Here is a 13,081-nt window from a genome sequence, read left to right on the forward strand (position 1 = left end):
AAGTACAATCTTGAGGAACTTGTACTTTACTTGAGTATTTCCATTTTATGCTACTTTATTTAACTACATTTCAGAGGGAAATATTGTACTTTTTCCTCCACTACATTTATTTGACAGCTGCAGTTACTTTCCAGATTCTACATAAACAAAACACATGGCTTATGAAATACAATGCATTGCAAAAGATTAAACCAGTGGTTTTTAACATGAACAAAGTAGTTCAAGCTTGCTCCACCTCAACTAGCTACAACTGTAAAATGATGCTCACACATTTACAATCTAATAATGTCATATATAATAATATATCAGTCACAGGGGACACTTTACTGCAGGACAAGTACTATTACTCTTGATACTTTAAGTACATTTAGCTGATAATACTTATGTACTTTTACTCAAGTAAAGGGACTGAATACATCGTCTACCACTGGTGTTCGGTAAACCCTGAGCTCTATGAGAGTGTAGGTGATATTACACCACAACACACACACAGCTGAGATGAACAAAAGTAGTGTTTATTTAAAAAACAAACAAACTGCTTCAGTAGTCACAAAGTATTTTGAACGCTGTCTGAAACAGACAGCTTTACAGAATCACTGATGGGAATATGAAACCATCAGCAACGTGGTCACTCAGGCTGATGTAAAGGTTTGTTCTTCTGTACCTGTTCTGGTCCTTTTACAATGATTGTGATGTGAAATTAGCAATCTTTGGTTTTCTACAGGAATGCTGAACTGGTGTGGTCCAGTTTGAGCAGGAAAATGACAGATTGGGTACAGAATTATCCACTTTTACAGTGAAAATGATCCTGAATTGCATAGATGCACACATGATTTGAAGTTTTTAAAAAAAAAGGACACTTGTGATTTTTTTTTTTTTAGATCAGATATTTGCTAATATATTACGTAATGGCTGTGCAGGTCTGTGAACCAGATAATCAGACACGCCACGTAAAAGCCTGAAACATCCTACGAGATCCTTTTGAGTTCAAGGTGACATAAACAAGGACACTTTTATATATATGAGGCGCACATCAGCCTCTAATCCAATCACTGATTATACTCCAGAAACTCAACATCATGTTCACTTTTTTTTAATTTAGAAGATATGTTTTAGAGTTTAGAGACTGAAACGTTTTAAAGGTGTCCTTGACGATTCATACTCACGTCTGGTAAGGATTTTAATCCTCACAAGCTCACAATATATACTGTGGTATATACTTCTCTTTCTTCCTACTCACTTTCCTGAATAATAATTCTTGGAAGGTGGAGAGAGCCCACTGTCTTTTGACAATTTCTCTTGTTGTTGGCATTTTAAATGAGGCACCATAAAAGGCACAGAGAGATGACAGAAGGCACAGGATTCAAAAATCCTCTGGGAGCAGAAACAGGAAATACAAAAGTCAGCAATCCTCCAGTCTGCTTCCATAAGGACATTAAGAGAATGATTGCTAATAATTTATTAATTTAAATTAATGTGATTTAGAGTCTGAGCCATCAGGTGAGCTCAGTCTGCCTGGTTTGTGGAAGCAGAAGAGCCACCAGTCCTCCAGTCAGCAGCAGAGCCGACACCAGCAGGACCGGTACGGCACAGTTTGTGTCCACCAACTTTCCAAAGGCTATGTTACCCATGATCGCTGCCACTCGGCCCACTCCTGTGAAGAAACCGAGAGCAGATGACCTGAAAGAAAGAAAGAAAGAACAAAAGAAACACCTGGACGTGAGCAGCTGTGGGCGTATTTACTAACAACAGAGCTAATTTAATAAATGCATGAGCTCACACTTTCCCCAAAACTGTTTCCTGCTGATATATTTTGAGAATTTTGTCCACTGACAAAACTGAATCACATAGACCTTCTACTTAATGTTTGTCCCGAAAATTTGCAATGTGTACTATGTGCAATCTAGGCTGAAAAAAAATAAAGAAAAGGAAGCATCATATTAGGTCAAAGGCACAAACATAAAAAAATGACAGTAATACAGTGGTGTGAAAAAGTGTTTTCCCCTTTCCTGATTTCTTATTTTTTTGCATGTGTGTCACACTTAAATGTTTCAGATCATCAAACAAATTTAAATATTAGTCAAAGATAACACAAGTAAACACAAAATGCAGTTTTTAAATGAAGGTTGTTATAATTAAGGGAAAACAAAATCCAAACCTACATGGCCCTGTGTGAAAAAGTGATTGCTCCCTAAACCTAATAACTGGTTGGGCCACCCTTAGCAGCAACAACTGCAATCAAGCGTTTGTGATAACTTGCAATGAGTTTTTTACAGCGCTGTGGACGAATTTTGGCCCACTCATCTTTGCAGAATTGTTGTAATTCAGCCACATTGGAGGGTTTTCGAGCATGAACTGCCTTTTTAAGGTCATGCCACAGCATCTCAATAGGATTCAGGTCAGGACTTTGACTAGGCCACTCCAAAGTCTTCATTTTGTTCTTCTTCAGCCATTCAGGGACCCCACAACAATATCCAAAGAACTGCAGGCCTCACTCGCCTCAGTTAAGGTCAGTGTTCATGACTCCACCATAAAATCAGGAACGGGGAAAACACTTTTTCACACCACTGTCTGTGTGTGTGTAATAATATATATATATATATATATATATATATATATATATATATATATATATATATATATATATATATATATATATATATATATATATATATATATATATTTTTTTAATTTATTTTATTTTTTATTTTTTTTTTTTTTGCAGGACCCCTTTGCTGGGTGATCCTCAGGTTGGGAACCACTTTTTAAGTTAAAAAAACAAACATATTGATAATTAAAAATCCAAATTGAGAGAGAAATCTAAACCACCATGTTTTAGCCACTATTATGGACTTTGCTGAACTTAAGTTGAGCTTCAAGAGAAGATACCGTAGGTGGGTGGGATAGAGCTCTGTCCCCAACACATCCAGGGCGTTCCAGGCTATCACTGACACGCCGCTGAAGACACAGGAGAGGGCCACACTCTGGGCTTTGGTCTGGACCACATAGATGAGGAAGACGCTCAGACTGGACACCAGCAGACTGAAGGCTGGAGACACAACAAAGAGGTGGAGAGATTTAGGGTCAGACAAGGATTCAAAGTGTGAAACTGGCTGTTTATTCTCTACTCTACAGTTGCGTTTCCACCGCAGAGACTTTCCCCAGGGACTAGGACCCTTTGGAGGAACTCAGTGTGTTTCCACCGCAGGGACTAGGGTCTAAAGTAAGTTCCGGGGACACTATTTTACCCCCCAAAAAGTCCTGCGTAACATTCTTGGTGTAACAGGAGTTATGCAGGAGTCAGTTCATGAGCTGTGTGTGATTAATGGTAATGTCAGATTGTAGTTGTGCAGTTATGTCCAGCTTACACAGGCAGCGGAGAAAGCTGGTAATTGGAGGACTACCCTTTGTGATATAAATGAGGTGAACAAAGTATTATACAATTCAACAGCATCACAAACTACAGCCTCCAAACATTATAACCTTAGGTACCTAATAAACTGGCAACTGTATGTGTCGTAACTGTATATACTGCTGGGTGGCTGATGGTGCTGTTGATCAATACAAGTGACCAAAGGATTATTTGTCCAGGTACTGAGATTTCCACATTAAAAAAAAAAAACTTTCCTTTTTGGAACAGACTTCACCAACCTAAAATAAAAATAATAGTTCTCTAGGAAATATAAACAAATGGAACTTACTTATTAGTGTATTTTGCATTCTGTTGTACAGTAATACCTCTTCGCTCAAATGTTTCTTGTTGGATTTCGATTTAATTAACTAATTTACACATGTCTTCTTTAAGAATGGCGATTCATTAAATCTTTATTTATACAGGGCGGTCCAATGAGAGCAGCATTACAAACCAATACAGGATAAAACCTGCATTAAATAAAATCTGAACCCAACAATATGGGATAAAAACTTTTGATTCTTGAGATACTTAACATTTGCTACTGGTCACAGATTATTTAATATTCTTGTAATGACAGGTGTGGAGGTAACCCAGTGAAAGGAAGCTGTGATCAGGAGAACTTTTTGTCTTACTGGACATAAGAACAAAGGTATTAATAGCTATAACTAATTAAGTGTGAAGCGCAGTGTGGTAAAGAAGTGCATAAATATATTCAAAGTAATTAATAGTTGAAAAAAATAAAAATAAATCCCAGCTTCTTTTGAGCTTGAAGAGTAAGACACGACTTGAGACTTAGGACAGTGAATCACAACACATCTCCTGAATTAAAGTGAGATACCATTTTATAGACGACAGACTCACACAGTAAAGCCTTTCCTCCTGTGCTGTCTATCATAAGAATGGTGAAGATGTTTCCCGGTAAGTTTGATGCAGCAATGATGAAGCCCTCCATATACACTGTCAGGTGAGGAACAGACACAGGAAGGTTAAGTGAGGACAGTAAAAAAAAACATGCATTCCTATCCCAGCATGCAGTGGGGTCGGACACAATCGGTAATGCTTTATGTTACAGGTCCGTAATTCTTCTGGAAGGAACAACATAAATTGGTACTGATTATATGGAAAAATAAAGAAAAGCTCAATTTAAACCCAAGTAAATATGCATTCATTTTTCATTTATTATTGAAAACTTAATTCTTCGTTTATTCTGAATTGTATTCTTGTCTGTAGACTAGGTTAGTCTCTAGGTTACGCTTGGAATTAGTTAAATGGAAGTCTACCCACTTAACACTCTCGCTATTTTCCCTATAATTACAATCAAATTATATAGTTCTTTCCAAGAAACTTCTTGGAATTTGTTTACACATAAAATAAAGCTTACCGATTCATTCCAGACACATACATTGACACAAAACATTCAAACCTATGGGGCAATTTAGATCAAATTTTCATGTTCACAGAGAGAACATGAAACATGCAAGGAAAAACAAAATATTTAAATAAACATGTTCAAGGAGCACTTCTTTGGGAGTTTGGGAGCTCTTTGCCTTTCAGGGTCAGAGCCTATTAAAAATTACAGAACCAAAGAGTCGTTTCACTAGTGGCGGGTGAACGAAACAATCTTTTCATCACTACAAAGTCTGCTGCAACTATGTTCTCTACCACCCCACTGTCTGCCTCCCTGTTCTCCTCCTGTGTTGTCTGCCTCCCTGTTCTCCTCCTGTGTTGTCTGCCTCCCTGTTCTCCTCCTGTGTTGTCTGTCTGCCTGTTCTCCTCCTGTGTTGTCTGCCTCCCTGTTCTCCTCCTGTGTTGTCTGCCTCCCTGTTCTCCTCCTGTGTTGTCTGCCTCCCTATTCTCCTCCTGTGTTGCCTGTCTGCTTGTGCTCCTCCTGAGTTGTCTGCCTGTTCTCCTCCTGTGTTGTCTGCCTCCCTGTTCTCCTCCTGTGTTGTCTGCCTGCCTGTTCTCCTCCTGTGCTGTCTGCCTCCCTGTTCTCCTCCTGTGCTGTCTGCCTCCCTGTTCTCCTCCTGTGTTGTCTGCCTCCCTGTTCTCCTCCTGTGTTGTCTGCCTCCCTGTTCTCCTCCTGTGCTGTCTGTCTGCCTGTGCTCCTCCTGAGTTGTCTGCCTGTTCTCCTCCTGTGCTGTCTGCCTGTTCTCCTCCTGTGTTGTCTGCCTCCCTGTTCTCCTCCTGTGTTGTCTGCCTGCCTGTGCTCCTCCTGTGTTGTCTGCCTCCCTGTTCTCCTCCTGTGTTGTCTGCCTCCCTATTCTCCTCCTGTGCTGTCTGTCTGCCTGTGCTCCTCCTGTGTTGTCTGCCTGTTCTCCTCCTGTGCTGTCTGCCTGTTCTCCTCCTGTGTTGTCTGCCTCCCTGTTCTCCTCCTGTGTTGTCTGCCTGCCTGTTCTCCTCCTGTGTTGTCTGCCTGCCTGTTCTCCTCCTGTGTTGTCTGCCTCCCTGTTCTCCTCCTGTGTTGCCTGCCTCCCTGTTCTCCTCCTGTGTTGCCTGCCTCCCTGTTCTCCTCCTGTGCTGTCTGCCTCCCTGTTCTCTTTCTGAGCTTGAGCAGGCGCTGTTTTCGTGTGGTCCTAGTGCTCGCCGTTTCTCCCGTTATTTTTTTTTTAATATAACGTTAGTTTTCGGACTAAAAAAATGGAAGGGGTCCAATACTGCCTTCTGACATGTCCCCTGTCTCCCCCCTGTAAATTACACCCTTGCTATGATCCAGAAGTCTAAAAATACCCTGAGTGTTTTCAGTCTTTTTTTTCCTGCCTTGTCTAGCCTTTGATATAAAAAAATCCACTAAATGTTAAGATGTCGAGCGAATATAATTGTCATCCCAGATACACACCTGCTGTTTTGACCGGGTAGCAGCTTTGGTTGTGGAGTGGAGACGGGAGGGACACGTTGGCACACGGCGAGCCGCCGTTCTCAATTCTCTCAAACAGCTCCGGGAACCACATCCACAGCCCGTAGTAACTACACACACACATAAAGGGATTTGAGTATTTGGATTACAATAAAGGATACAGTTGCCAAGTTTTTAATGTAAAACTATACTTATATATGCCTAAACCCTACACTGACACTGCAGTAGTTTGGCACGAAGCATCACAGATATAGATATCTGGTTGTTAAAGATAAAGTATTTCAAATGGTTAGCGCTCACTGCTGCCCTCTGTAGTTTAGCCGTGTTGAAATACAAGCCCTGAACTTGTACCCGACAACAGAAGTATAATGTGTGAATGTAGACGGGCAGATTTCTCACCCGAAGGAGATGCTGTAGAAGATGATGAGCAGAACGATGCTCCTGGATTTGAGAGGACCATTAAACATCTGTTTAATGGGAACCAAGCCCTGCAAGTCAAACGAAAGAAATTGTTTGTGAAATAATTAATCAGCAATAATCAAGAGAATATTCTTATTACAAAGGAATAACTACACACACACACACACACACACACACACATTAATGACTACTTCACAACTGGGCAAAGCAGGCAACTGCCACGGGGCCACAAAACTCCAGAGCCCCTAAAGTCCAGTCATACTGTGTGTCAACTACTTTATTCTATTGAGAATATGTTTTGAAAAATGCACATCTGAAGCACACGATAAAGGCCTTAAGGTGGGTCCTGCTTTAGTACTTTATCTTAAGGCTCCATCTTAAGGAGGGTCCCCATGTCAAAGTCCTGTTTTATGACCTTAATTCTTTTCAGTTTTGTGTTTACATGTTGCATATTCCTAAATTAACGTGTTAAATCAAATAACCACACAGTAAACCTGGACAGAAGCTGAAATAATTAGTCAATCGACAGGAAATAATCAGCAGCCATTTTGATATTTTTCAAGCAAAAATTCACCAGTCCCAGCTTCTCAAATGTGATGATTTCCTTTGGCTTTTCTCTGTTTTATATGATAGTGAGCTGAATATCTTTGGTTTTTGGATTGTTGTTGGAACAAAACAGGATATTTGAAGACTTAGATTTTAATTTATAATATATTATATATTGACTATTTACTGACATTTTACAGAAACCAAACTTTGTCCGGGTTTGTGACATTACCTTTTTCAAAATACAAGCAAGTCTCTCTTTACGTGAACCCAGAGTTCTGGTCTCCTCCGGTTCCTCTCTTTGCTTGGGGCTGGTACACAAACCAAATTCCTTCAAAAGAGTTCAAGATAAGAGTCGTTACACTTACAGTAGATAGTACTGTAAAATGAAGGAAGGAGTGTTTAGAGAACTTGAACAAATTACATCAAAATAATTTACACATTCATTACAAATATCACTTCCCTTTTGATTTCACCTTTTGCACTGTGTGTTCATTTTCAGGTCCTTTGCCATGTAATTCGTGTCTTTGCAGTTCATATAATTTGTCTGCTGTCTTGTGTTTCTTGGGTCCAATATTTGTTTAAATATTTGTTGTTTTATTATTTGTCATTTCTGTGTATTTTATCATTTTCACCACTTCACTCCTGTGTTTTATCACTGTCTAATTAAGCTAAACACAATCAATTTCTACAGCAAACAATAATAATGAATCGTAGAGGCATATAGGAACGTCATTTAGCTCGTACCGGGAAATCCTTTCCTTTTCCCCACATGTTCAGCTCAAACATCACTTGGAAGACGTGGATCGCCTCCTTCTCCCGGGCAGCCTGGCAAAGGCAGGGCACAAAAAATCTCAAAGACAGCTCAGAAGAAAAAGCTGCCTGCAAACACAAGCACTGGTCTGGCCTTTAAATACCTCCATGAGGAACTTGGGGCTTTCAGGCAAGAGCAGCCTGAAGAGGAGGGCCGAAGTGAGGCTGGGAACAGAGCAGAGCACCACAAACAGTCTCCAGCTCTGGAAGTCCAGTGATCCCAGAGAAAAGTGTACCCAGGTTCTTGGAATCACCAACCAGGCAAGACCTGCAGACAGAAACACACAGACAGTCACTCACTCCTAAACACACAGGGCTACACATATCCCATTTCAAGAATAAAAAAATAAATAAAATGTCTCCAAAATTCTTATTTTAGGGGCATTTTTTGCTTTTCAGATCTGGAATCTATAACATTTAAGCTTGGTTAAAATAATTGTTGTTTTATCTTGGTTAAAATGATAAATGATAAAATTGTGACTAGCCAGTACAGTAATAGAATATGGACAGAAAACCCCACTAGCATGTTTCAGCTTTTTAGAAAGGTTAATGAAACAAAACGTTATATGAGAAAATGGAGAATACATTGTCGAGCCGAGGCTAATGGAAGAGAGGCACAAGACTTCCGATTGATTCCTCATGATTTGTTAACCCCTTGACGTTCTTCACGACTACTAACAAGGTCAGAATTTCCACTTCATTCTAACACTTCATTTCAAGACAGGATACGTTTAAGGCTAATTTCAGGGCGGTGGTAGCAGAACTTGTGCTTATAACTTTTATGACATCATGTTTTTATCCTGCAACACTGATATCGTTTAATGTATGGGAGTCATGTATCTTCCCACCTGCAGCCAGGATGTTTCCTGCCATCCAGAAGGTGGCCAGAGCGCTGATCATTGCACCTCTCCTCCAACGAGGCATAAACTCTGAGAAGTAGGAGAAGATAACAGGGATCGACCCACCGACCCTACAGAGGGGAAGAAATTTTTATTCTTGAGCTGTCTAGCCATATTTTTTAAGCTGTTTACTTATAAGAAGAAATCTAGTCAGTTTTATCAAAACTGATTCATTTTGGAGGCCTATTCTAGCGATTCAAAGAGTTACACTGGTTGGTATAATGAGGGCACTATGAGTAATTCAGTGTGTGGATGTTAGCTAAATGACAACATCTAAATTAAAAAACATAAAAATACGCAAATCGTGTGCTCACCCGATGCCACTGATGAACCGCAGCAGCAGGAAGAGCCAGAACCACGGAGCCACGCTGGCCAGACCTCCAAACAGCCCGTTGACTGTCAGGGACACGACCAAGACCCTGCGACGCCCCCTCCGGTCAGCCAAGTATCCCCACATGTAGCCGCCCACCATCATTCCTAGAAAACAGGAATTAAGAATATGACTGTAACGAGACAATAATGTATTCATTTGTTTTTATAATAAGTGGGTATTTTGTCCTTTTACACTGAGCATCTTCTCTTAAATGTCATGAGTTTTGATTTCTTTCAATGATTCTTCTTTTTCCTATATTTAAGATGTTATGCCCAAAAATATATATAATACATCTGAGTGACAGAATAAGGTGGGACTCAGGGAGCAGAAGGCAAGCTGAGGAGGTAATTAAAAAAATACATTTTCAGACATGGCTGCAACTTGTTAACTTTAGTGATCCTCTGACTTTTCATCTAAAACCCAAAGATATCCAATTTACTGTCATGTATGACAAAGGAAGCAGAAAAATATTTTGCATTTTTGATTTAAAAATTGCTGAAACAATTTATCAATTATCAAAACAATTGCCGATTAATTTTCTGTCGATCTGCCGCAGCTCAGATGCGATAACGGATTTATTAAATGATTGTGATTCACCGAGGAAAATGCTGGCAGTCAGCAGGCCCATGTCTGAAGAGCTCAGCAGCAGATCGCAGCGCGCCGTTGGCAGGAGAAAAGACACACAGAAAATCTCCACAGCGTCGCTGGCATTGGCCCAACCACACACCACCAACAGCAGCCAGTGGAACAAACCAAAACCTGAGAGCAAAAGCAGAACAAAGAGTGAATAAACAAAGTTATCCATAGTATCTGTAGGCCTATTTTGGATATATTCAACGGTAATGTAGTCTAGCTGTTCTGCCCAGTAAGGTCAACAGACACCTTAAAGCAGCATTAATTTATATTGCTGAATAAATATGTCAGCATGTATAAGTTTTAAAGACACTGTAAAATCTAATGAATGTGGCAAAAACTGAGCTGAATTCTTTCACAAATTATATTTTGAATATGTTCCTATGTCAGCTTTGTATCTACATTGCCACTGTTAGGTCAAAACGTTGTATTTCTATAAAGATTTAATAGACTATGAAAATAATACCATGTTTTTAGCTTGTGGACGATGCATTTTTCCGCTGAACCAACCATTTTGAGTTTTACAAGCCAAAGGGTTGAATGTTCTGTGCAGAAGCATTTAATCCTCCAGTTTAAAGTGAGATATATAAATCCTCAAAAACTGGATTCACACCAATAATATGTTGACTTTTGCATTTGTTTAACTTTACATCTTATTGTACTTGTGATGCAACACAAAAACGACTTCAATACCAGTGAAAGTAACTACAACACTACCAAACTTTATATTACCTGCTTCCTCTACTGCTTCCTCATACGTCAATCTTCTCTGCGCACTCCCACCAGCATCACGTCTGATGTTTGATGCGCCCCTGTCGAAAATGACTTCACCTAAAAAAGCAGCAGAAATCACACAAATGGGTCAAGTGAAACAGAGGTTCCAGATACAAGGGGTATTTAAGTTATTACAAAAGCTTCAGACCTTCATTTTGTTGGTACATATCAAGCCATAAACTTAGCATGAATGAGATGAAAGATTAATGATAGCTGACAGGAACCTGGGTAAACTACAGTGACAGATGACCCTTTACTACTTGACCACACACTGACAGAGGTCTCGTCCAGTGATCATAGCACTTGACTCCTTTTCTTGCAGTATGGAGTCATGAAGAAGAAATTCTCACTACAGATAAAGTTGTTGGTTTTTAGAATATTTAAAATGAAGCTGGAATTTTTCAATAAGATGATGCACATCAGGCATTCACTGTGTGTCAGTTGCCTTTTGGATATTTCATTAATAGCAGATTTTCTGGGAATTTGCACCATGAAAGTAGAATATCAACTGGTTCCTACAGTATTATGTAACCTTATGGCCTTGTCTTGTAGGAGCCCTGTGTCAAAATCTAGTTCTAAAACTAATTTTATTTAGTTTATATTGTGCTCACATGGTGCATATTCCTAAATAAATTTGTTTTTCACAAAATGACCACAAACTAACTGACATACATATGTGTCTGTGCATAGTATAATGAAGGAGCCATCTATAGTGTGTAGAGCTGAAACAATTAGTGGATTTATCGATTGACAGAAAATTAAACAGAAACTATTTGGAAAATCGAAAAATTAAAATAATTAGCAGATTAATCTAGGGCTGCAGCTAACTGCAGCTAATTTTTTTATCATCAATTAATCTGCCATTTATTTTCTAAAATAAGAGATTAATTGCGTGGTCTAGAAAACATCAGAAAATAGTGAAAAATACCCATTACAATTTCTTGAGTCCAAGGAAACGGCAACTCCATATGTCTTGTTTTGTCCAACCAACAGCCCCACACCTAAAGAAATTTACTATAATTTAAGTGAAGGGAAAACAGCAAATTCTCCCAATTGAGAAGATAGAACCATCAAATATTTGGCATTTTTTGCTTGATATGTTTAGTTAAGTAACTTTGATTTAACTATCAAATTATCAAAATAGTTGCTTGGAATTTTTCTGACAATCTACAAATGAAAGGCTTAATTGGTAATGAAAATGATTCAATGTATTCAGCTACTTAAGTAAAAATACCAATACAACAGTATAAAAACACTTCACTACAAGTAAAAGTCCTGCATTCAAAAACTTAAGTAAGTAAAAGTATTTACGTGTTATCAGCTAAATGTACTTAAAGTATCAAGAGTAAAAGTACTCGTTCTGCCTTAAAATGTCCCCTGTGACCGATATATTATTATATATGGCATTGTTAGATTGTGAAAGTGTAAACAGCATTTTCCTGTTGTAGCTGGTTGAGGTGGAGCAAGTTTGAACTACTTAGAAACCACAGGTTTAATCATTTAACAACACTGTATTTTATAAGGCTGGTATATGTTTTGTTTATGTAAAATGGGAATACGCAGAGTAACTGTAGCTGTCAAATAAATGTGGTGGAGTGAAAAGTTCAATATTTCCCTCTGAAATGTTCCTCAAAATCTTACAAAATCTTGCTTAGTTACTTTCCACCACTACCTGCAAGTGAATCTTGGATGGATATGTGTCATACGCTACAAATCATGTGTCTTGATAGCCTGCAAATAACACCTTTAGATGTGGGTGCCTGGATAAAAACATGATTACAGAAATAACTCTGCTTTGGGGTCCTTGAAAGGAAACAAAAAATATATATTAAAGCTTAATAAGGTAAGAACTGCTCGCTGTGTGCCTGGTTAGTAAATTAAACACGAGTTAAACCGCAGTTAGTGATGAAGTGAAGTGATGGAGTAGCACAACTTTTACCTTCATCTGAGTCCAGCTCGTGTGGCTCCAGGTAGTCACCGCTGAGAAGCGGCTCACGCGCCTCCGCGTCTCCGGCATGCACGTGACGAGACATCCCCAAAGTCTCTAATATGGGCACTAAGCTGTGGGCTGTTTAGCTATTCAATTGCATCCCTGTCCAGCTCCATGTTACTGTTTCAACGGCTGCATCTGTCTCATGACTGCCAAGCCTTCTGGCGAGCTAACACTGAAGCTAACCTGACAAGTAGGAGGACCAGGAAGTAAAAAGACAGCGGCGGTTTGCACGTCCTGAGCGTCTCCTCCTGTCAGTCGGTCAGTCGGTCGGTCTGTTAGGTTTAGTTGTACAATCTTGAGGTGAACTACTACTACAGCGTGTAGCTTTAGCCTTAAACGAGCAGCGGAGGTAACGTTGGCA

General features: G+C 39.4%; 1 protein-coding gene across 3 annotated transcripts; it reads right to left on the reverse strand.

Annotated features, from left to right (window-relative positions):
- Positions 1 to 494: 494 nt before the first annotated feature.
- On the reverse strand, positions 495 to 12,803 carry sv2 (synaptic vesicle glycoprotein 2). 3 transcript variants are annotated; one of them, XM_044194317.1, is made up of 14 exons: positions 12,667 to 12,803; positions 11,656 to 11,728; positions 10,686 to 10,784; positions 9,918 to 10,079; positions 9,262 to 9,424; positions 8,897 to 9,018; positions 8,153 to 8,316; positions 7,983 to 8,063; positions 7,468 to 7,566; positions 6,669 to 6,757; positions 6,252 to 6,379; positions 4,277 to 4,372; positions 2,890 to 3,049; positions 495 to 1,680 (listed from the first exon to the last, which is right to left on the reverse strand). In XM_044194317.1, the coding sequence occupies exons 1-14, from the start codon at positions 12,742 to 12,744 to the stop codon at positions 1,497 to 1,499; spliced, it is 1,698 nt and encodes a 565-aa protein (XP_044050252.1). In that variant the 5' UTR covers positions 12,745 to 12,803; the 3' UTR covers positions 495 to 1,496. The 3 variants fall into 3 exon arrangements, with proteins under 3 accessions (XP_044050252.1, XP_044050251.1, XP_044050253.1); XM_044194316.1 differs by having other exon boundaries at positions 11,663 to 11,728; positions 12,667 to 12,797; XM_044194318.1 differs by lacking the exon at positions 11,656 to 11,728 and having other exon boundaries at positions 12,667 to 12,795.
- Between the last annotated feature and the right edge of the window lie 278 nt (positions 12,804 to 13,081).

Source organism: Siniperca chuatsi, linkage group LG4, assembly GCF_020085105.1.
Source record: "Siniperca chuatsi isolate FFG_IHB_CAS linkage group LG4, ASM2008510v1, whole genome shotgun sequence".
Classification (NCBI taxonomy): Eukaryota; Metazoa; Chordata; class Actinopteri; order Centrarchiformes; family Sinipercidae; genus Siniperca; species Siniperca chuatsi.

Bases quoted from the DNA above. Each gene is read 5' to 3' on its own strand.
- sv2 (XM_044194316.1), bottom strand. From the start codon at position 12,760: ATGTCTCGTCACGTGCATGCCGGAGACGCGGAGGCGCGTGAGCCGCTT. The intron at 8,317-8,896 runs GTGGGAAGATAC...TTCTGTCTGCAG, and splicing joins AGGAAACATCCTGGCTGCAG to GTCTTGCCTGGTTGGTGATT. The intron at 6,758-7,467 runs GTAATGTCACAA...TTTGACTTGCAG, and splicing joins TTGCTTGTATTTTGAAAAAG to GGCTTGGTTCCCATTAAACA.